Source organism: Fundulus heteroclitus, chromosome 22, assembly GCF_011125445.2.
Source record: "Fundulus heteroclitus isolate FHET01 chromosome 22, MU-UCD_Fhet_4.1, whole genome shotgun sequence".
In the NCBI taxonomy this organism is placed as follows: domain Eukaryota; kingdom Metazoa; phylum Chordata; class Actinopteri; order Cyprinodontiformes; family Fundulidae; genus Fundulus; species Fundulus heteroclitus.
Window position 1 is genome coordinate 32,162,060 of NC_046382.1, and position 25,753 is coordinate 32,187,812.

The 25,753-nt window shown below is 41.2% G+C and overlaps 2 protein-coding genes across 8 annotated transcripts in view; one reads left to right on the plus strand and one right to left on the minus strand.

Moving 5' to 3' along the window:
• Nucleotides 1-5,752: 5,752 nt before the first annotated feature.
• Nucleotides 5,753-15,526, minus strand: rtkn2a (rhotekin 2a). Its single transcript, XM_012864953.3, is given in 13 exon segments — nucleotides 5,753-7,195; nucleotides 7,494-7,601; nucleotides 7,781-7,949; nucleotides 8,974-9,105; nucleotides 9,203-9,309; nucleotides 11,127-11,221; nucleotides 11,657-11,678; nucleotides 11,681-11,856; nucleotides 11,944-12,061; nucleotides 12,165-12,218; nucleotides 12,322-12,368; nucleotides 12,533-12,732; nucleotides 15,320-15,526. Coding segments are annotated over 13 exon segments (2,088 nt in total). The 5' UTR covers nucleotides 15,470-15,526; the 3' UTR covers nucleotides 5,753-6,485.
• Nucleotides 15,527-21,230: 5,704 nt separating this feature from the next.
• Nucleotides 21,231-25,753, plus strand: part of cep170aa (centrosomal protein 170Aa) — a 67,650-nt gene continuing 63,127 nt past the window's right edge. For 4 of the 7 annotated variants that reach the window (XM_036125856.1, XM_036125859.1, XM_036125857.1 and 1 more), the window contains exon 1: nucleotides 21,231-21,344. The gene's annotated coding sequence lies outside the window, so the exon portion shown is untranslated. The remainder of the gene's footprint in view (nucleotides 21,345-25,753) is intronic. The other 3 variants (XM_036125861.1, XM_036125860.1, XM_036125863.1) reach the window with 1 other exon arrangement.

A 25,753-nucleotide genomic window follows, 5' to 3' on the forward strand; every position in this document is an offset into this window, starting at 1 on the left:
CAAAAAGTCAGAGAAAACTCTGGCAATCTCATTAAAGGACGCGAAACCGTCGAAGCAGTATGACAGAAACGTTTTGCACTTTTTGAAACCATAACGTTTTCAAACCGGTAACCAGCCCATGCCTAATTGCAAACAAAATAAAACAGCATTTCCCCTTCAGGCAGCGTGCTTGTCGTGTCTGTTTACATGTCTCCACGCTGAACTCTGTTCCTGGTTTGTGTCACAGCAAATCCAGCTGGAGTGGACTGATTGGGATAAACGTTAACACCCGCTGTGGCGCTGCTTTACAACACGAACAGTTTCATCACACATTCAGAGGTGCTGTGTGGAACAGATGTACTGTAGGGTCGCTCTTTACGAGAAAAAAAAAAAAACAAGTTCAGGTTCCGTCTCCGTTGTTTTTGACACATCTCCTGTTTGCAAAATCGTGGATGTTTTGTCTTCGGCTGGCGTAACTTTTTACCTTCTGAGCTGAGAGTAATTTGACCGTGGAACATTTTTTTTTGTGATGGGTAGACTGTTGCGGCTTGTTTTTTGCGTCTGCAGGAGCAGCATAATGAAGCAGCCGTCTGCTGTGGAATGCTCACCACAAAGAAGAAGAAGAAAAAAAACAAATCTGCATTTCATTTTTTATTTTTTATTTTTTTTGTCCTTTGTTCCTGACTTGAAACGCTTCGTTCTCTCGACAAACAAGACTCTTAATATATGATTTGATAGGAATGTTGTCACTTAGGATATTACTGCTTTGCAATATCTGTGCCTTTCACAGTCTTGGATTAGAGTTAGCTCTACGCTCATTTAAGGTATATCTCCTGTAGCAGGGTAGGAATGTCAATATTACTGTCACTCTTGTGTCAGATGCAGTACGCAGAATCATCAACGACGCCCACACTTTGAGACACCAGACTTAAAGGGTAGGGCTTTCAAATGTAGGGAAACTATAGACCAAGGTTAGTTATTGTTATTAGATTTTATTATTATTAGCGCTCTCACAGATTCAGAGACCGCTGATAGAGACGTCGGTTTGTGTTTCTGTCCTCATGCAGTGCTGAAAAAGCGACCAGACTCCAGAAAGTAACGCCTACTGGCTTCCGTAGCCCCAAAGGTGCGCAGATGACACCTGCGCTGGCTTTTTTTTTTTTTTTTTTACGACCACTATAATTGCGATCCAGGACGACTGAAATAAGTGGAGAACATTTCTGTCGTTAAAAACAAATAAACAAAACAAAAAAAAGCTGTAAGCATCTAAGATTTCAATGAACACTTAAAAGACCTTCATTGCTGTTTTAGTACTGTACATTGCTGTGTGTAGGTATGCTGGCTCCTGTACAAAACGTTCATTACGGGGAACAACTCATGGCAAACTTCTCTCTTTTTGTCTTATTAGCTGTGTAAATAGCCCTGTAGATAGCTCTGCGTGGTTGTTATCATATAAACTGTTATAATCCTGTAAATAGTTTAAAAAAAAAAGAACAGTATAGAAGTTTGTTACGCAAACCAGATGTGTCTTTTTTTTTTTTTTTTTTTTTTTTTTTTTTTTTTTTTTTTTTGTTTTTTTTTGCTGTTTATGTTAGGCTCAAACAAACACTACAATTAAGACTTAGGATACGCTTTCTGTTTTTTATTTGTTTTGTTTTTTTTGTTTTTTTTATGTTGTGCATCCTGAAACTGTTTTTGATACCATAGCCATCTGTTTACCAATCATCCAGCTGGCAGCAAAACAACAAAAATAAAGACATTTTGTATGATATGACCTCCTGTATATTTAATTAAAATATTTTACTATCAGTAGACGTTTTCGTCGGTTTCTTACCTACACACACATCTTGTCAAGTTACAACCGAAGCTCTTTAATATATATATTTGGGGAGTCTTATGTGGCTCACAGAGAGTAGAGCAAAATTATGAAGGGAAATGAAACGATGCGTTATTTACATAATTTGATAAAAAATAAAAATCTGTGAAGTGTGACATGCATTAGTATTGACAAGCCATTTACTCTGAGACCCCTGAATTAAAACCCAGAGCAACCGATTGCTTTCAGACGTCACCTAATGAGTAGAAGCCCACGTGTGTAAATTAATCTCAGTGTAAATGTGACAAAATTTGGATTTATGGCCTACATGCAAAACTCATGTGGCAGAAAACGAACCCTGCACTTCACTCTGAACACACGGTTTTTTACAGAAAAACATGGTAGTGGCAGCATCATGCTGTGTGGCTGTTTTCTATCACCAGAGGAAGCAACTCTATTAGCTGGAACTAACTGCAGTGTAATTCTGGCAGAAAACCCAAAAAAGACTCGAGCCTGAGGCTGTTTGCATCTCATGTAAACAGCCTGAGGCTCACCTTCCAGCAGGACAGCTACCCTAAACAGAGTGAAGAGGCTTAGATCAAAGCATATTCATGCTAGAGTGGATCGGTCAGGGTCCAGCTCTTAATCAACCAACTATTGTTTGTTTCCACTCAGCAATCATGCACCATTTTGTTTTGGTCCATCACAGTCCTTAATTAGATGATCACAAGTCGATGTGTTTCAGTAACCCAGTTAACTAAGGTAAGTACAATATGTAGATAAAGTGCTCACAGACTGTTTTAAAAGTCCTTATTTGAGTTGATTTTTTTTGCTTACATATAAAAACATGGGATTTAAGATCAAAATATTACATCAAACTGTTTTGAAGAAAATACATTTAATACAGAACTATGGGCTTAATGAAAATTATGTTTAATACTTGTTTAAATTATAATTTTCAAAAGCTAATTTTAAATTTGACAAATCTCATTGGATCCCATATTCTAATTTATTGAACATGACTTTATAAGCCCAATAAAATACCATGAAGTTAGTGCTTGTAACCCAATAAAAACATGAGAAAGTTCAAGGTATAGTCTTATGCAAAGCACTGCACAATGCAAGCATTGTATAAGCTGGTATTTAACACCAGCGTGCCAACAATCAGTATCTTTTCCCCCCAGTAAATGCAGTGTGAATGATGTTCTATTATTGTGACTATATTATCTGTGAGAGAGTTCAGCAGCCTCAATCTTCACAAAAGGCCTTTTCTGGGTTCAAAGCCAGGGAAGCCTCTTCAGCATTTGCTGCACTGAAGAAATGCGCCAGTGCATGTAGTATCTCTATGGCGTGTGAATTGGGGAGGCAATAAAAAGCTGTGCTTTGACTTTTATTGCCACCCTCTGGTAAACTTTGAACATGAGTGATATTCTGTAATTCTTCCAGAGCTCAGCAAAAATAAAGCCGCCTCACTGGGGTGGAATGTAGGTCGTTTTATTGCAGATCAGCAGTGATTAAAAACAAAAAAACAAAACATGTTATAGCTTCTGAGACAACAATGAGAACATATATCATTTTACATGCCATTAAAACTGTACACTACAAATGCAAAATTAACGTTTCACTACTTACCGATACAAAAAAGATATATAAAAATGACATCTATAAAAACACATTGCAGTCATAAACAAGAAAAAAATGACAAAGATTAGCTTTTGCTATTGCAGTCATCCATTTAAAAAAATAAGCCTTTTAAAGCCATCTTTTTAATTTAGCTGTACTCCTTTCCTCCTTAACCGTTTTTGATTTAATCAGCATTCCAGTACCCTCGATGCCTGTGCAACAAATTGTGTAAAATAATGCAAAAACGCTTCTATCACAGTACAAGAAATGCAACGCTGCACTTTCCCCGTTTCATTTTGTTCGTTTTTTTTTTGTGCCAAGAAGTTTCATTCAGAAGGGAAAAAAAAAAAAAAAAAAGTTGACATAATGTTTTGTTTTCCTAGACTGTTACAGTAGAGAAACCAAGTGAGGCACAGCAAGCGTCAGATACATCCGGCACACTGCTAAATGCCGAGCTGCGTTCCCTTTTCTCTCCTGAAGCTCCCCCCCCCCCTTTCTGTGTAATTTAAGCGCTTTAGCAGGAGAACTGAAAAATAGTTACTGCAGCCTTCCCCGCGTCGCCTCGTCTCTTCAGGTAATTTAAACGAGAGCAATGTTTTGTACTCTGCGTGTAATTACGATGACCGTTCTTCGGCACAATGCCATTAAGTGGCTGGAATATTTAGGGGCTTGCGGTGCGGGGGACGTTCAAAACAACTACACAAGGACATTCATTATTCAGGCCACTCAAAAGGCCCATTCATTCAATTATGTTCAGAGCATTTATTGGCTGCTATGTTAAATTATGCTGTGCAGCCACTAAAAAAAAAAAAAAAAAACAAGGTTACTCTATCAAAGACCTCGAGGAGGAATAGAGAAGTCACATTACTGTTTGCAATTGTTTCTTTAAAAAGGAGCTATAGTGGCCGTGAGGTCTTCGCGGTAAACAGAATATGTCAATAGCTCCAAAAGCAGTGGCTTGTCCGCGGTTCCCCGAACGGATGAACTTAAATTTAAGTGCATTTGCCAATTCTTTTCCCCCTTTTCAATTCATGTTCTAGAGCTGGAGGAAAGAAGCAGGCCTTTCTATTTTTAGCAGGACTGAAGCGTGCCTGTCTCACATGTGGGTCAGCTGCATAAAATAACTTTATTGACGTAAAGCAGCAGGTTGATCATAGCGCTATGAACTGGCAGCAGGAGTTTAGGTGGTTATTGTATAGATATGTTTGTACCGATACAACGTGGTAAACTAGTAGCTTGACGCTCTGATTCGTGCGTTTTATATTGATGTTATAATTCAGGAGCTTAGGACCACCGCCCGTTATCAAAGACGCAGTAATCAGTCTTGTTCTTCAGTCTGCGGGTTTTATAAGGCTAAAGCCCTCCTGATGGACGTTAGCCAGCTAGTTTCTCCTTAACAACTATGATTCACAGCATTACATTTCTATCTTTGAGCTTTCCTGCCACTGGTGCTTCTCCAAATACCGGGAATTTAATTATTGGATTCACCGTCAACAGAGGTTTTACTGTTTCGATTAAAACAAAAAAGACCAGGGAGCTGAATTTGTTAACCGTCTTTGCATCTCACGTGAGCATTAATGAACTGTAAACGGCAGTGCCTGCTCCCTACATGATGCTATCCTCACTTTATCTCTGAGATGTAGATAAAACTGCCAACATTAGCAACATCCGGCATGCTGCATGACAGCGAGAGCTCAAAATTATGCACAAAAAAAGCAGCAAATTGCTCAACCTTCCTGCCTCCTTGCTCTCCAAGTACAAGCAAATAAACCGCAGAGATGTCGACATGTCATAAGAAAACGTAGTTTCCTTTTAAATAGCTTCCAACACCTAATGTGCTCCTTCTGACGTCGTTTCTAAACACCCAACATCTACTGGGAGCTGCACCGTTTCAGTCTCTTTCCCTCGGTTAAAAAAAAAAAAAAAACGCTCAGGTTGACCGAGTAGTTCCCAAACCGAGATACGATCAAAACATAAGATTTCATTAATGCCGCTTGAATCAGATAAAGTGGCTGCGTCACGGTAAGCCGGTGCTAGCGATCAACGAATACAACAAACACATTTCCACCTGCAGGTTCACGTCCGCTGATCATCAGTCTGATCATAGATTGAAGCTTTTAACGAGGCACTTGGACGTCGCTCGATGAAGGGTGGAATAATTAGACAAAAATACCACTTACAGACAGTTCTTGAAAAAATAATAAGGATCAACAAGTCTGAAATCATCGCAGACTTTCTCGAGGCCATTTGGACTCACACCCCCCCACCGACACCTGGTCAAAGCCTCGACCTCCCGTTTCTGTAGCCATTAACGAGCTTGTGGCGTAATCCATGTTTGATCACGTTTCAAGGCAGAACTGGTGGCCGAGAGATAAATCCCAGCTGCCCACGAGAAAAAGCCAAATCCCTCCAAAAAGAAACGCATCATATCTTTAGGCATAATGACGGGAAGAATGTTTGGAGGAGTTAAAGGCTCTTAAACCAAAGAACGCTGCAACAACTGGCAGGCATGATGGTGGCAGCGTCATGCTGAGGGCCGGTGGCCCTGCAGCTGATATGGGTGCTTTACCTGAGCTGCAATGAACAGCAGAGGAAGACTACCTCTAGTTTCTTCAACTTCCTCCTGAACCAACAGGTTAAAAAGGAGGAAATGTAAATATAACCGGGAGTTTCAACAGGACACCGATCGTAAGAAGATATCGAAGCCAGTTTTTGGAATACGTAAACTGAACATTTCTGAAATAACGTGAGGTCTTGAACTAAATCCTTTCGACACGTTGAGGACGTTTGATAAGGAGATAAATCAAATGTGTAGCCAGAATTATGCTGCAACCTTGTTCATGGTAACAGATTCCAATATTAGTCTCTACATTTCAGCCTGCATGTAGAATAGAGATAATAAACCATACATTTAAAGTTGTGCACCCAAGGTTCTGTGCATTATGAGTGAATCACAGGAAAAAATCAAAAAAAGAACAGCTCACATGAATTATCTGAACCACGTTCGTGCTGATGAGGAGTGCGTCTACACTTCTGGAGCTGAAAAGATGTGGAAAAGGCTGAGATATTACAAAGCTTTGAAGTTCATCCTCTCTCTGAAAGACTTCCTCAGCTTGGCGCGGGGCGCAGGGACAGGACCGGCGCCGGGAGCACCGCAGGCTCGGACAAACGCGGGATCCGCTGCGTCCTCAGGCGGGCGCAGGTCGTGGCTCGGGTAGACGGACTGCTGCAGAGAAGGCGGCGGCGGGCCGTGGACGTCCAGGACGGCCAGGGGAGCGTTCTTCCGGCTCGGAGCCGCCGCCGCGCCGGCGTTGTTCCGCTGGAGCTGCTGGATGATGGCGGAGAACTTGGCATCCAGCGAGGGTCTGCCCGTTTTGGACCTGGGGGCTGGCCGTGAGACGAAGCTGCCAGAGTTCTCCTTCTCCTGGTTTGGAGGAGGGGGGTGGTGATGCAGAGAGGAGGGGAGCGGAGGCCTGGCCGGACGGGCGGGGTCGGCGTAGGGCTTCACGTTAGAGGGAGGGGGCGGAGCGCGGCGCTTCTTGTTGCTGACGGGCGTGGAGCTGGTTTTGGAGTTGGGGCTTGAAGCGGGGGTGGAGGCTTTGCTCTGGGAAAGAAAACTCTTCTCCACCACCACTGGATGGGAGCCATCAAAGAGAGAGGACCAGTCAGGGGCCTCCTTCGTCTCCTCTTGCCCGATAAGGTAGCGGCCATCTGTCTCTTCGATTTTACTGTGGATTATGTCTGTGATGCTCTCAAACTTGCTGGGTGAATTAATACCTGCAGGAAATATTGAATGAACAAATTAATGAAGGAAACTCATAGATGAAACACCATTTGTGTGTTTCCCTCCCCGTGTCTGATGAGCGAACCAAAATTAACTCTCAAAGGGGACAGAGAACCGTCCTGTTTCCTCATTTGCATGTAAAAGGATTTCATTTGCGCGCGTCGTCTTTGGAATGAAAACATATTTTGAGCAGTAATGGAAGGAATTATCTTAAACGAAATAGGAATCTTGTTAAAAGCTGCGGCTTCCTCCTAAATCACTCCAGCCTCTAATTCAAACGATCGTACTCACTGAGGTCGTTGTAAACAGAGTCCGCCTGCTTGGTGAGGAAAAGCGATGGTTTCCGTGGTGACGCGACCTCAATTTTCATTAGCCGGTCGCAGCAGTGAAGCCACTGGCCTGGTCATAAACGAGGACGGACACGAGAGAGAGAGAGAGATAAAGGTTACTGTTCTCTCCTGCTGGGAGGGTTTTAGCCAAGCAGCAGCAGACTATTCCGGTCCAGACACATCAATCGTGTTACCGGCGCTGTTAAAAATTAACTCCTACTAATTCTGTGCTCGCATAAACACGCTTACTCTGGTCGTAGAGGTGCTGGTGGAGGGAGTCCATCCATCGCTCCAGCTCCTCCCTGGTGTCTGCAGTGAACACAAGGTTCTGGGATCCCTCGGGGGACGGGTTGACGATGGACAAACTCTTGGATTTGCGACCCGCCGACTGTTTGTCCAACACACAGACCCGGCTCTCCTGCAGAAACAACGATAAATCAGAAACTAGCTTTCTATCATTCTGGTCCCGGTGTGAGACGCAGCACTGCTGAGAAGTTTGCGTCCCTGGCCAGAATATCTTCTGTTTGGTCTTTTAAAGAGTCCCTTGTGGAATAATTACTCAACTACCAACTTCAGGGACTTTCATACACGGGAATTGGGTGCACGTGGTAATGTCCTGCAGAATTATTCCTACCAACACATAATCAAAAACACAAAATTTATGCTTAATTAGACGTCGCTCAGCAGGTTGCCCCTGAACTACATGCTTGCATGAGATCCTGACATAATTCTTCTACTCAGAAATGAAAGAGCTACTTCCAATTGGTCGTTTTCCCCGACACAAACTCAACTTTTACACAAAGTTCACCTCTTTTTAAAGGGGTTGAAGCTGGATATCAGGGTGCTTTACACATTTCACAACTAGTACTGGAGAGTGTCTGGGATCACTGTCCTGCTGTAAATCGTCGTTTTATTCCAAATTAACCATCTGATCCAAACTGTCGCCCACTGATGAAAGGAAATCTGTTAGGATGTCCTGATGAGCCACTGGGCTCAACCCCAGGAGGGACTGGAAACAGAGCGGGCCAAATTTAGAACATCTGGAGATTAGAAAAAGTTCCTAAAAAGTCAATTATTTCAAACTTGTGCATCCAATACATGCTTTGTAGGATTCACTGAAGCTGTTTGCTGCATGATTTGTTTCCACCCTAAAAAAGGAACAGCGCACATGCGTGAATAAAAGCCCAAATATAAATGGGACATTTATGGATATGATGAGCGAATGCAAGCTTTTGTATCTACAGTACATGGTGTTGCACAGCAAGATTCAATCAGGGGAAAAAGAACCAAACATGCAAATAGGACTCGACTAGTTCATTTCCGTATTCTACTGGGTCGACAAATTTAAAGAGAAAATCCTGAAGTGAGAAGAGAAGAAGAAAAAAAAAAAAGATTCTTTATCTTGTCTGCTTATATATCTGTTTTACATTCCCCTCTCTCACATTATTGATTGGCACATTAAGGGCGGGCTGCACTTTAGCATCGATTTCCTCTGGGCTGAAGTAGCAGGACAAAAAGCCGGCGCTCAGCACACAGTAGAGATTGCAGCAGCGGCTCACTCCCTCCACACTTTCCTGAATAGCAACAGAGGGACAGAAACAGAATGATTGCACAGTCGGGACCAGAACCCGGTCACACTACGTGATGTAATAATAAAAGCTGTCAACACACCTTCTGACTCAAATAGCCGGTCATCGCGCTCTGTGTCATACAGGCCGGCTGTGCCACTAACCGGCAGCACAGGTTGCCATAAAGAGGAAGCCAGGATGGCCACTCAGCTGGGAGGGGGGGGGGGGGGGGAACAAGGAAACATAAAAAGGTTAGCAGTGGTTGACCTGAACTCACACATTCACGTCAAAAATAACGCCAGACGTTAGGCGTCGCTTTAATCTGCGAAATAAACATTACATGATCTGTTCCTGTGAAGTAGTTTCATTTAACAACAGCAAGTCAAACCCTCCTAATGGTTTCATAAGTTTTCAAATATCTCGCAATTTATGTGACAAACAGAGACATCGATGCATGTCACTAGAATAAAATGGGACAGCCCAACACAGAGTAGTGCATAGTTGTTAAGCGGAAGAAAAATTTGGCCTGCTTTTCAAAATCTACTTTAAATAACAGCGTGGTGAGCGTTTGTGTTCAAGAGTTTATAAAACCACCTTCTGCTGTATTTACAGCAGACATCTAGCGGCTGACAAAACCCCCCCACACTGTCCAGCTAGAAGGTGGACCTCTGCTGCAGCCTGAAGTGTGTTGCTGCCTCTCACAGGTTTTCTTCCGTTGTCCTGCTGCATTTACTTCCATCAACTCTGACCAACTTCCCTGCTCCTGCTGAAGAAAGGCCGTCCCTGCAGCATGATGCCACCACCGCGTTTCACCGTAGGGGACGTGGTGGTGGCACCGGCTTCTCTGCTTAAGGGTAATGTCCCGTGTTAGTTTTCCATGGTGGTGGTCAGTTGCCGCTTTTGAATCTGTACTGACAGGTTTAATTTTGTCCTCATCTTAAGAGCACCTTCTTCCGCATGTTCGCTGTGTCCCCTACACAGCTTTTGGCAAACTGCAATAAAGGATGGGTTTCCAAATTCTTCCACTTGAGGAGTGCATCTCTGCAGCTCCTCCAGAGTTACCCCTGGTCCCTTGGCTGCTTCTCAGATTAATGCTGACTGTGCGCAGCCTGTCAGATAAATTAGACAGGAATGTGTGAGCATGTCTGCAGTTCGTCCGTGCTCCATTTTCAGACGATGGATTGGGTCACGCTCAATCTAAAGCTGTTTAAATGGCTCTAAAAACGGATCTGTGGCCTTTCTATCGTGGTTCTTGGTCTTCATGTGGCTGATTGTTCTCCATCCAACCTCTGAGGTCTCAACAGAACAGCTTTATTTATACTGAAATTAGACAACTTGGATGACTTTGAGGGCAACTGTTTGCACTGGATTGTATTTAGTAAGTAAAGGAGTATAAGAATCTAAAAACACATTCACGCCACACTTTTCAGGTCCTATTTTTTTGTAATTGAAAGCTATGTTTGATTGTCCTTCCACTTTGTCCTCAATCACAATTGAGAACAACTTTGGGTCAGTCAATCAGATAAAATCTAAAACAAAAATACATAAACGTCTGTGGCTGCAACATGACTAAAAAGGGCAATTTCTCAAGGGGCTTAAATGCATTTGAAGGACACTGCATGCGTTGTGGATGTAATAACCATTAAATTACAGCTAAAAACTTATAATAAACACTTCAATGGAAAATTAAAGCAAGATAAATATCCTAAGCACCAACTTAATAACTAAAAAAAATAAACAATTAAATATTTTTTACACTTAAATTTAGCTATTCCTTTAGCTTTTTGTCCTAATGTTTTATTAGCTGGTGTAGTTCCGCTTACGAGAGCTGGCAAGAGTATTTCTGCATTTTATTAGTTTTTATCTGTGTTGTTTTTAAAGTGCTTTATAAATAAAGTTATATTGCATTGCATTTCAGTTCTTTTAGTATAAATATGGTCTATGAATAATCTGGAATCAATGAGCTGGAGACAGTAAGCCCTTTATACTGCATACAAAATATTAGTTCCTGTGTCTTTGCTCCTTACCGTCCTGGTAGACAATGAGGGAGTGAGACTGAAAGCTGCTATCAGCATCGGGCAGACCGAGGGTCGTGTAGGCCACCAGGCTGTATTTGGCCCCTCTGGTTATAGGTAGACACACATACACAGAGTTCAGCACTCTTCAAACATACTGTGGAGCTCTTTCTGTTTCTATTTAAAAAGAAAAAGACTTCAACCCCCGCATTCTGATTTCTCTACATGCACTTCGGCACACTTCTTAACCCTCAGGCCTGCACGAGACTAATGTGGGAACATGCAAGTACAAACATTTGACCCTATTCACTGCCACAAAAATAATCTAGGAATATCCGAAAGCTAAACATAGAGGCAGTCACTACCATATATTTATTCAAGCCTTATTTGGATACTTGCACTGATCCGTGGAAAAGTCTCATGCAAAGCCTTCAGATTTGTGTAATGTTTCCAAAGTCAAAACACTTCCAGACAGTGGAGAAAAAAAAAATATCTCAGAGGAAACTCCAGCAGGATTTGTTAGATAATAAAAAGATACACACGAAGGTATCGGGTTGTCCTGCAGAAGGTGTCGGGATCCGGAGTGTCCAGCAGGGGGCAGAGCTTCTTTCCAGCGCTCTTTCCAATGGAGTTACGGAGCTTCTTTGCCAGTTTCTTTGGTGTGTTTGGCAAAACGAGCTCTTCCTCCAGAGAACAGCTCCACAGCTCCACCTTCAGCTCAAACTGGGGAACTACGTCTTTGCTGCAGAGCAAGCAAACAATCTAGTTAAACAAAAAAAAAAACACTGAGTGTGGAAACAGGGAAATAAAATATGCAAAACAGACTCACAAGAGGGTGACTCCCTCGAAGCAGACGTCGGTGACAGATCTGTCCACCACCACCATGTCGGTGTCAAACACCTGAGAGCCAATCTGCAGCAGACAGAACACCGCCACCCGCCGAGAGCCTACCAAACACAGAGGAGGTGCGGCATGCGTTAGCATAGAGTTTATATAAAAACAGAAATAAATGCAATCAATAATAAATATGTCTTTAAAGAGCGAACTTACTTCCTCTGTTATTGAAATGGTCTGAATCCCTCCACAGCAAAGGAAAACGTAGGCCTATATTAAAAGAAAGGGAACATTTACTATGAAGTGACTTAACTAGTCACGAAAACAGTAAAAATTCAAGGTGGGATTCTATAATAAATAGAAATAGTATTACCAGTAACTGCGATGGTCCCAGAACACGGTGAACGGCCATCAGCATGTCTGTAAATGTGTTTTCAAAGACGACATGTAACTCAACATGCTCCCGACTCCAGAAAAGCTCAGCGTTAAGAACTGAATATCCCAGTAAACTGCATTAAAAATGCACAACCTATGGTTTTGACATGCCCCTCACGTGAAGCCATAGTATGGACTGAACTTCTCACCTTCTGCCGGCTCCCATCAGGCCCTGCTGCCCCTTTTGCCGCTGCAGCTGGGCGAGATAAGCCCTGATCCTGGCGTTGCAGGTCAGCAGGTTCTTAGAAGCGTTGAGGACTTGTTCCCTTTTACTGCAAGCCAGCAGCAGCTTGTACGCTCCCTCGCGCATTCTCTTCTCAAAGTCGAGCTTCTCTTGCACGTTTGCATTCTTAACGGAGAGAAGAACGACAAAGCGTTACCCAGAGACGGAGTGAATGAAGCTAAAGACGTTCACAATGCGGTTCTCTCATAATATGGTGTATCATGTGGGAAAGACGGACACGGTGGCCAGCGATGATTTACAGTTGGCCTTGAATTATCTTTTTTGACACTGAATCAATGAGACTTTGTTAAAGGCATGGACACGTGCAGAAAATGGCCCAGGTGACATGTCAGTGTTTCCGTAAGAAAAAGAGGAGTAAGAGCTTTCTGAAAACAAGTTACTAACAACTCCAGGGGCCCGTTCTTCGTACGTCACTAACTCAGTTAGGTGGGTTTGATTGTTGACGATTTGGCATGATCTTGGATCATTTGGTTCTTCGAAAATCATCCTGGACTTGTTGTCATGGCAACATGTGCGCAAGCTTAAACCTCCTCGAGAGCAGGCTTATTTCATGTAAACAGGATTGGATCGCAGCTTTATAAGCGGAGGAGATAGGCAAGTCTGTCGTATCCATGTCGTCCATTTTTACGACAGCAACCTGTTAATTTTGTATATAATGTTATATGGTTAAACGTGAAGTTCCAAACATGATACCCTAATAAGTCATGACATTGAATGAATCTTACAAGAGTAGTGGATTTGTTGACTCTCTGTACTGTTTTCTACTTGTGAGTCTACCAGCTCTTTCTTGTAAACTAGAGTTGGGATTATTATTAGAAGGTTCACAAGAATTCCCTCAAACTCCACAAAATGTCAAATTAGCAAGAGTCAGGGAATTGTATAATGTAGAAAAAAGATTCATCATTCAATGAGTCTTCCGCTTTATGTAGAACGCAATTATCCTTGATATTTTCATCATTCTAATAATAATCTGGGGTTTCCTGTTTTCATCAAAAATAACACCCAAAAATGTTATCTCTCACACGCTTAATCACACTACCATCAACATCAATCAGTATATCTTCGCCATGACTACAGAAGCAAAATCAATAAATTACCAACTCAATGCAAACTACTTCACCTCGTGCCGTTTTTCGTGTTTAGTCTCCTTTAAAAAAACAACAACTGTAAAATAAAAAGCTGGAGGACAATTTGAATTTTTAAAGTAAATGCAGATTTCCGTGACAGATATTTGAGACTTTTTGAGTGCTTTTACACTTGGGTCATGCCATGCCTTGCTAAATTTACACTTCCCCTTTATGAAGGACCTTTTAGATCTTTTGTAGGTTCACAGCAAAGACAAAACACCTGAGATCATATTCCTTTATACCACATGCACAAAATGAGGGAAGAGGCAATACAACGAATAGTTACACAAATTCAAGACATGCACGTTTACTTAATAAAAGCTATTGTAGACAGTCTGGGGATATCTAAGATCTTAAAACCTAAATTAAAGATCATTAAGTTAAAGGTTTCCAAAGCGTTGCAGATGTTCCAAATAAATCAAAACCCCTGTGTTTCAGTTAATAAAAAAGGCTTTTGATTCTGGATATCTGACAACAAACAAACAAAAAAAAAAAGACTAATAGCAAACATTTTCACTTATTCAAGAGCAACTGTATCTAGAGATGGGGCGTGTAGTCAGGATCAGATGGTTTCTAATGAGCAGCTAAATGCAGTGCCCGTCTGGATTACTGTAATGGACCCTATGTTGGAGTGAATCAGTCTTTGCCTTCTTGTCTACAGCTGGTTCAAAACGTCGCTGCGCGTTTTTTTAACAGGTCCAACCCTGCCCCTGCACATAAGAGAGGCTCCTTCACTGCCCACCTTTAAAACTCACCTTATTGTTATTGTTCGGCGTTTACCACTAGCAGGACTTAGTTTTGTGTTTTTAATTAATTTTGTTGTTTGTGTTAAGTTTTTTTTTACAGGATGTGTTTTAGTTTGTAGCGATGTACAGCACTTTAATTCAAATGTTGGCTGTTTTTAAGCGCTTTATAAATAAAGATGTATGCTATGTTATGGCAGTGAGGGTATTCTACCAACAATGTCTGGGAAAAGTTAGCAGAGTTCATTTTACAACTCAAAACGACATCCATACATTTCCTTTAGGAAAGTTATTTGTGATTCAAATATAAAGAAAGGCACACTTTTTTTTTTTTTTTTTTTTTAACACGAAACGTGATTTTTTTTTTCATATCAGGAGCGAAATTTTGCACCTGCAGTTTCGCAGAAATCTGTAGTATGTTTAACTAATGCATCATATCCTCTGATATCTGCAGGGCAACGTTTCATGCGTTTTATTTGACCTAAAATGTATTTTGGCACACTATTGCCAAATCTCGCGAGGGGGGGGGGGGTGTTGGTCCGCGAAGTGAACACAACGCAGAGTACGGATCTGGTTTCGCTGAAGACCAGTGCTTCTTTAAAGGGAAACTAACGGGCAAAATCGTTTTTAAACAAACATTACGCTGAAAAGGTGAACGTTATAGGATTAGTGCAATAAAACCCGCACACGTCGGTTGCATTATGCTAGCACTTAGCAGTGTTGCACTTTGTACTCCTCCCTCCGGCATCAACTGACTGTCAGTTTAATTCACACCCTCAGGACAAGCATACAGAGCCGCGTCTCTCGCCTCTTCAAACGTACCTCTTTCTGTGGGAATAGAGAGCTTTGTTGGATTTTCTTTCGTTTAACCTCCATTGCCATGGCCGAGCCGGCGGACAATGCCGAGGTGTGTCTGTCGTGTCGCTCGTAAGTTTGAACATCCCGCTGGTCGTCCATGTTCCCCGCCTCCATTCGCTGCTCACAAAACCAAGCTACGCTTTCCTGCTCAGATTTCTAACGCCTCTTTCCAACGGACAAGGGTTGGCTCGATTTAAGTTACCGAATCTACCGGATTAACAACAACAAATAAGTCGGGTTAGGAAATGTAAGCGTTTAACTAATCTAAGTGCTTTTACAATACCTGGTAAAAAAGGAAAAAAATCAGCTATAGTATTATTGTGCCTTATGGTGTTTACGGTTTTAAATAATTTTTGATATCTTACATATCAAACGTTGACACAGATCGTCACTACATGAGCAAATTAAATGGCTGCCTCGTTAAGTAGAAGGTAAAATGAATGAATAAAAAAGTACATATAGATAAAGATAAATTATTTAGATGTAGTTCCTTGTTTTCTTTAAAAAAAAGTAAAAAGATGTCAGCTTCTCCTACGGCTCGTCCCCGTAAGGAAACTCAACGCGCTTACGGTGACGTAGAAGAAACCTCCTTACGTCAGAGCGCCAGACAAAAACAACAGGATTTTTCAAAAAATAGAAAAGCCATTAAGACAATGGATTTGTGCTCTTACTTTAATATCTTTCTGAGTTAATTTTTCATTTATTTATTGGCTTTTCGATTTGTTTGTGCTTGATATGTAACACCCTGGCATTACTGTCTTGTCTGTTTTGCTACTCATTTGTATTGTTAATTTTGCTTGTTTGTAAACCCCTTTATTATCAATAAAAAAAAATGTGAAACCCCCCACCCCACACTTTTATTATTTAGCAAGTTCCGTACACAAAATGAAACGGTTAAAACTAGAAACTGAGCGTAATGTGGGCTGACGTCCCCTCCATCCAGGACTTGACCAAGTCTAGTGTCATGAAAAGGCCAACATCTCTGCAGACACACATCCTGGAGACAATCTGTTTAGACTTTTACCTTCAGGTCAATGTTACAGAGCATGATTTGCCAAAAAAAACAACAACACACAATTCACTTAACTGTCAATAATACCCAGTTCGATACCATACTTAATGGCACAAATGCAACCATTTTGGCTCTTAAACATATCTACAAAAAATACTGCTGTTTTCCTTTTTATATATTATATGTTTAAAATGACTTCATTGAGAGCAAAGTGGAACTGAAGTCAAATTGTGTGCACAAACTTAGGAATTAAAGCGGCTTCTGATTTAAATAGTTTAATATAATTTACCTCTACACCCCCAATCTCCATAATTGATTTTGAATGTTTTATTGGTAACTTTCAATAGCAGTTTTTGATGTTTTTATATGGCTCTTTGCCCACGGCACAACTACTTTAGAGTCCAAAGCAAAAAAAATAAATAAAACATATTTATACTAAAACAAAGTTTAGGTGAGGATCTTTTTTTATGCTAAAAAAGAGTCTTTTACTGGAAAACAAGAACAATGAGAGTTTTTTTTTAAACTTTATCAATAAGAATTGATAGTAAAATTAACTGATAAAATGTCTTATATTTTGTTGCATTTTATAGCTTTATCATAAATTGTGTTAAACTCATCAGAAACCAGGTCAAAAGAATAAATAAAAACAAGAGGTTATTTGAATTTTGTTGTAAAACACAAAATGTTTAACTGAAATACAATAACATCTTTTTTGTGGTCAAGAAAAGAAAAGTTGATTTATTTGATTTGACTGTCTTATCAATTTTGACAAAGAAAATGTCAAAATGCTACAGAAACAACAATTGGCAACTTTTCATATTCCTGGATAGGCATCCATCTCTGTAATGATGATGAGCGCAGTAGTAGGCTACTAAAAACAAATACAAATTAAATTTAAAAAATATCTAAACACATATCCATAATTTGTATCAGTTAGGATGAGGACAAGTATTCTTTTTACTTGTCACTTTTTGAATGTGGCCCCAATGTCAAAAACAGTCCACCCTGGCATGTTGAGGCGGGCCGTTGTCAGACTATGATTAAAAAGGGAGCCAAAATCTAATTTTGTTTGCCTTTGATTTTAAGTTTGTTCTGTTTTATTTAAAAAAAAAACTGTATCTAAAAAGTCAATCCACATGTGCATTTCTGCTCATCCCTTTGAAACACCACAAAATAGAAAACACACAATATTTCAAATAATTTTGTATTTCAAATCTAAATTTAAGCATCCATTTGTTTCTTTATTGTTATGTTATTTCCAAAATATGTGAGGATCGTGCATGTACTGTACCCAAAGTTTTACATAAAAAAAAGAAATTCTCAGATATAGGGGGTATTTTTTATATAAATGGAACCCCATACAGATAATATTGCAGAAGTTTATTAATTTACATTGTGTAATTCACAAACTGTATTTCTTTATTTTTGCCTGATTAAATGCTAATAGACCAAACATTTTGCTTTAAAAAAAAAAGTGTAGGCTGCTGCAAATATTTCTTTGCAGTAATGCAGGCTCTATTTTTTTGCATCTGTAGTTAGTTGAACTCCTCTGCATCCCTGTTAATTTGAACTGCACTTCATGCTGTGTCGAGCATAGTGGTCTGACACTAGCAGCTGTGCAGGCAAGGTGGTGCTGCAGTACAGAAAGCCCTCTGAAAGTGAGCAGTGAGTCCAGGAAACCCGCCCACCCGGTTCTGTTCTGGCGGACATTGCTTCTGGTTGAGTTGGAAGCATCCACGTTTGGAACTGTAGACGCAGGCGCTGCTGCTGCTGCTGCTGCTGCTGAAGATGAACTGGGTTAAGCTGGGTGTTGATAAATAGCAGACAGGAAATGGTGACAGAACGTTTCAAAATAAAAGAAGGAATTACGTGCGAAAAGTTGAAGGAAACGCTCACATTGTAATCTTCTGAGTCAAGCTGGGTAAACAGTGATGTCAGCGACATTACCATCTGTTGGGACAAATTCTGCACGACTCATCACTCATAATCCCTGTTTTATTCAGTTCTTAACATTAGGAGACCAATAGAACCTCTAAGAACACGGGTTGTAAACAGCTTTACACAGCAGAATTTTGTAAACAGAAAAAAAAGAAGAAAATCTGCAACAGACAACAAAAAAGAAAATAAAACTACCTTCCCCTCACTGAGGAAAGCTTTTCCACAGTCTGGAACCATGAACAGCAAACCCATGGTCCTTTTGAGTCCAAATGGACACAACAAGAGAGCCGTGATAGGCAGACATTATGGGTCTGGAAGGAAAGCAGAGAGTTCAAAGTTTATACCGGAGGTTGAAAGAAAGTTTTCAAACAGAAAAATATACTCGATACTGTCTATTGTCAGAACCAAGTGCAGGGCTGCATTAGTGGACTTGTGCCAAGAATACAGCCTGTAAATTACAAGCTGCATTCTTGCACAAATGCCCTTGCAAAACCAATTCTGCACATACAAATGTTTTAAAAAAAAAATACTCACATGTACACTGTGACTTCTCCTGCATTGTCTACATTTAAATTGTTTACTTTTAAATCGCTGCTGCACCTTATACTGTAATTTAATTTTACCGTATTTATAAGCTGTATGCAACGAAATTTCGTTCTGTACGCACTCTGTGCATACAAAATGACAAATAAAGTTGTCTAAGTCTAGTGGTTTTAGATTTGGGCGATGTGATTCTTTACCCAGGATGTGACTTATCAAACTTGAAGTGGATTATTTTACACTGAACAACAATTCTTTGAAACACAGTTTGAGAATTAGGAACTTTTCCTAATTGTTAAAGCTAAATGTGAATAATTTCTGCCTTTTTTTAATTCCATGAGCCAGCTTTAGAATTAGACAAGCACAGAAACAGAAGTACATAGATGGGTTAAAGGTGGGCTGAATTACTTTGTATAGTGTCTTTGAAACACTTCTTGTGAATGTGGACTTGTGAAACCGGACTAGTTTAATAAAAGGCATTCTGGACTTTAACAGGAATGAAGAAAATTGCAACACTTAAGTTGTAATAACACAAAAATAATTAGTTGCAGTGATTCATTTTCTGGGAACTGCAGCTGCATTTTATTTTAATCTCAATAAATGAAAATTAATTTAATCATATATTCTAACATTTGGTTATCTCTAAAATCCAAAACAAGAATACATACACAATTAAATAGTGTTTTAGAGGACCTTCACAGATTTTATCGGCACAGTGACATCAATTATGCACAGTGGCAATTTTTTTTTTTATATGGAGCATGTGGCTCAGACAGCGGCACAAGGAGGGAGGGAGGAGCTATCAGTCAGCTGCATCCTCATCGATTTACCTGTTGCTTATTTGCATTGGTAATTTGATGAAGATTGGGTGCCCCCATCTTTTTGTGCACTGCATAAGTGGTGAAAATGGCAGCTAAGAAAACAAATCTGAAATTGGTATCACATCCTCCAATGTAGTGCTAAAACTAATGGTTATTTTAATATTTCTTAGGGAGTCTGGACTGCATTTAACTATCTCTACATCATCTATAAAATAGCTATACCAGTTAAACCCAAACAATATTAATACAAACAATACACAGATTCTTTTAAACACAGCTTGAGCTTTATAGAATCATTGTTCTATTTGTGAAAAGACACTGGGATCATCAGATTGTGTGTTGATAGGTAATGCTATAGCCAATGTGACCATCAGAGGGACTGTCAGGTTGAAAGTCTTATGAGGATATTGGGAATGTGGAGGAGGAAGGAAAGAAGCTAGAAATGGCATGACATGTATGAGGTGTTCCTTCTGACATTAAAATATGAGCATAAGCTCATTAAAGAATAAACCATGTCTGATTCTAAAAGGCAAAGAACACAGAGAGAAGTGTGAAAAATAGGCTCTGTTAATGCAAGAACCGCCTCTAAAATGAAGAACATAACAGGCAACCCTGCGCATCCTTTAGTTCACCTCTTACCTCTCCGACCGTTACCATTTTGTTTCCATTAACAACGTTATGTCCCATACCTCCCTCGTCAATCGTGCTCCCCAAAGTTCGGTGTTGGGCCCCCTCCTCTTCCTTATTTACATGTTACCTCTTGGACAGATAATTCGCCATCACGGACTAAATATTCACTGTTATGCTGATGACGCTCCCTGTCCAATCCCGTATCCAGTACAAGCTTCTTCTCCTCACCAACCAGTCCCTTCATAATATGGCCCTTCCATATCTGACTGACCTCCTGAAACCCCACCGCCCCTCCCGCTCCCTCCGCACTGCAGACAGCAACCTCCTCACACCCACCACCCGCACCAAACAGCGGACCTTGGGGGGACCGAGCCTTTGGTGCTGCTGCCCCCACCCTTTGGAACTCAGTCCCCCAAACCATCAGGAACTGAGACTCATTACAGAACTTTAAATCACATTTCAAAACCCATCCATTTAAACTTGCTTTTCCATAGTGTGCTTTTCTGTATAATTCTGTATTTTTAAATTTGTTTTGTAAATGTCGTAGTGTATCCAAAAAAACACCATATAAACTTTATGTATTATTATTATTATTATTATTATTATTATTATTATTATTATTATTATTATTATTATTATTATTATTATTATTATTATTATTATTATTATTATCCTACAGAATAATACCACTACAGGATCCTGCAGCCATCAGAAACCTGCATAATATGAGTTACAGCAACATATAATTTACCTTTGGGGTTGGTTACAGTTTTTTATTTAACTGAACGGGTCGCACACTGACTGACCAGGCCAGTTACTTCAACTCTTACCTCAGAGAATCCCTGCATTCCAAGTTCCCTTCAGTCTTATTTTGAAAGTGTCAACCGGAAACAGTATGGCGTCTCTCCGCCGCCTTCACGCGCCCGCCGTTATTTCCAGGGGAGTAGCTTATTGCTGCTGAGCAACGGAGGAAGAGAAGGCCAGCGCTCTCAGGGCTGGGTTCTACACACACACACCCTCAGCAGCGGCGTACAGCGAAAAGAAAAGGGTAAGTGGAGCGCAGACGCGACTTTTACTCAGAAAACGGTGCAATGAACATCCTTAAAATGGATTTTAGCTGAAAAGTTGACCATTGCTCGCGTAGAGTTTACAACAGGGAGAGGGAGAGAGAGAGAGAAAGGGAGGAGAAAAAAAAGAGAGTCAATTTTCGGCTTCTCTTCTGCACATCTTCTAAATTTCAGGGGATTTTCGGTGTCAGTTTAAAATTCCCGGAGCTGACACGCTGTAAAGTTGCTTACTTTAAAAAGCTTTATGGAAACGGGCGCTCGAATATAATTAGGAAGCCTGAGAAATGTCCTGCTAAACACGCTGGTCTGACTCCCTGTCGGCTAACTGACGGGATGGCTGCCTGCTCCACCTTTGTTAAGCGAGCCCGTCTCCCTCCCTCTGCTGCTACCTCTGGAAAAAAAAAAAAAACACAAACAAACAGAAGAAGAAAGGAATAAAAAATTAAAATCCTGAACACATTTATTTCCCCTGGCTTCTTTCATCCCGGTCAGCATCATCGTCCTGCCCCACTGTTTTCCTCCGAGTTGCATCCCTCAGCAGCAGGCGGTCGCAGGGAAGCCGAGGCAGGACGCACATCACTGAAGGTCGTTCACGTTGATCTCCTTGGGACCAGGCAGCTCTGATCGAGTCTGTATACTTTCAAGGTGGATGAGGGGGGAGGTCGTGTCATTGTGGTTCGTTCAATATGCTGTAGAAACTGCAGAATGGGTCCCGGTGTTGGACCCAGCCCCCCAGCCTCGCTGCCAATGTGGAGGCTTTGTTTTCGTGGGGCAGATGTAGATGGCCCACATACGTCCCCTCTCTTTGTGTTGATTTTTTTCCACCCTCAGCCATCATCACATCCCGGAAAAAAACAAACAAACAAAAAAACTTTGGGAAATAATAAATATGCAGATTTATTTGGTTATTTGACCGTAATGCTGTCCTAATAAATAATTGTCACAAAAAATTCCTGCTATGATTTTTTTATTTTTTATTTTTTTTACTAGTTTCTTTCCCCATGTTATGAATTTTGTTTAAACAAGAGCTGTTGCATGGCAAATATGTTGAAAGCTGTCGTGAAAGAGCTTTATTGGTATTAGAGAATTTGGCCAGTCTCCTGCCCCTTCTGCTGCAGCTGGTCAGATGTTTTGGTTTGGAGCCATTGACGGTGCTGATGAAGCTTGGCCCACTATCAGGTTCTCCAGCGTGATAAAAATATCACACTTTCTGGGCATTAAACGAGAATTCAAGCAAAAGAAGTTATTACCTAGAGAACAAAAGCGACCATTTTTAAACAGCTGTTAAAACAATACAGCACGTTGTCACTTGGGCTGCATATGTTAGTAATCACATCGGTGATTGGCACAATAACGGTGGGACTTGCAATAATTAAACAAATAATTAAGCTCTAAAATCTGAAGTCACCTTTTCCGTTTTACTGAAAAGGTCAGGGTTTTTCTTGCTGATGTTTGCTGATTTGGCATTTTCAAACTGTGTGTATGTTCACTTATGTCTTTACCACCTTACCATCACTTTCTTAAAAGTATTTTATGTTGCATTAAGCATCTAGGTTCACCCAAATATGTCATAAATTTGCGGATAACTGTGTAGCCCTAATTATTACGGTATTGGAGTTAACCTTAGGGTCACACAGTGGCAGCCCACTGCTCCTCAGGGGCATCGATTAAATGCGGACAACAAATATATATTCATTAATTTCATTTTTACACATTGACAAAAATATACAATAAAAATGCACAAAAGTTAATTGCCATTTTTTTAAACGCTTGTGCAGAATAGTATACTGCCATGATTTGCTTTACAGTAACAAGCTGATAATAGCCAATTGGGGCTGTGTGAACGGGTAGCCAGCAGGCAGTTGGCTGCTGTGTAGACGTACCATTTATTGTTTGGTTGTAGTTTCAACACGAGGGCTGTTTGTATTTGTCACAACTTATATTTAAACAGACGATTTATTTATTTATTTATTTTTAATCAGCAAGACAAAAATTTAAAAGCCTTTTTTCTACCAGTGCAGACCTAGCCTGACATGGTCATACTCAATTCTAGTCAGAATTTGAGTCTGATACTGCTCCATTGAGCTGTGATTATGGGGCGTGTTTCGAACGAACCAGGAAAAAAAATTCCTCTGCACTCAATTGGATAGACCTACAACCAATAAGAGAAACAGAGTGTGTGACATATGTTAAGCAACGCATAGTTGTTGTCAACAAAACTCAACTGTTAGCCTAGCATAAGAAGATGAGCGTTAACGATTTTTGCCGGTGTTGCAAAAAGGATCCAAGGAGTCCTTCAACACACGAACCTGTCGATATCTTCTAGAACAGACCTAATAGCAGAATCTACACACCTCAACTCTCCAGCGGCAGCCATCGTTGTTGTAAACGAATTCAACCCAAGCACGCTTTGGTGACGTGGTTGATTATGTTACTGTTGATCATTTGTCCATCATCGTATAAAACCCGCCCTGACAATTTGATTGGCCCGCCAGATATTGGGCGAGCATACTCGCGCTACTATTGAGCAATGCCAGACCGAACTTCCCGAGCTAAAACGTTGTGGGCGGGACTAAGTTCGGAATGGCACCCAGGCTAGTGCAGACCAGCACTACGCACCACATGTTGGGCGAGAGGCAGCAAAGCATTACTCTATGGTCCATACATGGAAAAAAAAAATAGCTATCTAAAAATGTTAATTAACTTAAAGGAGCATAGCGTAGGCTCTGGAGTTTTTGCACAAATCTGCCCCCTCTGGTGATAAGTTGAAATGACTCCTGTGTTGTACATGGGAGAAGAGGAAAAGCTTCTACCGCTGCACAGGTCTTTTGTTTAGAGGGATGATGTCTTCTGAGGTAAGAAAGCTAGAAATATTGACGTTAGCCCGTGTTCTATTGCTGATGCATCGATTACGGCGGAGACTCAGCAAAGTAGCCAGGTGAACTAGAGAACGCAGCACGTCACAGCAATGCGCACGGGCAGAGAATGCGACCCGAATCACTCTCATGAACTGACTAATGGAGCTTATAGAGACAACTAAGTCATACCCCCCAGTCTATCTGCTCGGAGCAGCACATAGACATCTCTACCAACCCACTGGGATCAGCTAGGAACTCTAGGATGTCCAAGTGGACCCATATTCATATATACTGACTGAGTAACACTCTCATTTAAATTGTGGTGCCAGACACACAGCATATAAAGAAGACAATGGGTAGAAGGAGAAAAACAAACCTCATGGATTTGCTGTTTTTCATTTTTGGCTACTTTATGCTCCAGGATCTTCAGCTCCTCTAACACTCAGTCTAAATACCCTTATAGAGAGTAAGGACTCTTTAGCCAAAGCGGAAGTGTGTCAGCGGGCGCCATGATAGGTGCTGTCCGAATAGTGCAGTCAGTAAGGAAGGTGGCAGGTAAAGTAGCCTGTATGCTCCCTCCCACAGCTAGTTTTGCCAAGGAATGTTCCTTACCGGTGCTAAGAACCCTTAAGGTATCCCACAATCCTTTGCGTGACATGACGTATCAGCACAAGGGAAGGTCAAGGAACAGGAGCTAGGAGGTATTATTAAGGGTATTCAGACAGAGCCTAAGACGGAGGCCAATGTTCTTGACTGGAAGGAGGTGGACCGCCCCTTTGGGTTGGGAGCCAGTTTCTACCTCAAACAGAGTTTATGTATCTTGGTGTCTCGTTCACAAGTGATGGTTGCATTGAAGAAAAGACGAAGAAACGAATTAGGGCTGCATCTGCAGTAATGCGGGTGCTGCTCCGGCCTGTGTTGGTAAAGAAAGAGTTGTGGAAAAGTTAAGCCCCTGATTCCGTGGTCTGTTTACGTTTCGACCTTGACCTTTTGGTCACGGACTAAGTATCATGACCAAAATACAGAGATCCTGGTTACACGCGGCTAAAATGAGCTCCCTTCAGAAGACGACCAGGCTCTGCGTTAGAGATGAGGCGAGGAGCTCTGTTATCCGGGGGACGCTCAAAGTAGAGCCGCTGCTTCTCCACATCAAAAGGAGTCAGATGAGGGAGTCAGCGGGAGGGACTGTGTATCCCGTCTGGCCCGGGAACGCCTGGGGATCCCCTGGTATGAGCTGGAGGATGTGGCTGGGTTCCTCTCTTGGAGCTGTCTGAGACCTGATCGCGGATAAGCCGGAGACGATGGATGGAACTGCAAGGACACAAAACTAAGTTGGTTTCTTGTTGGGAAATGGATTTGTTAATTATTTTTAGGCCCTTTTGTTCTTCTTCTCTTCTGAGTAGACAATGTACAAACCAGCGCATCGTCGCCCCCTAAGAGGCTGTAAAGCAAACTTTCTATCTCTGAGGGAAACCATCACAGTCATGCTCACAGTTGTAGGGAACTTGGTGAAATTGATAAACAGGTTAAAT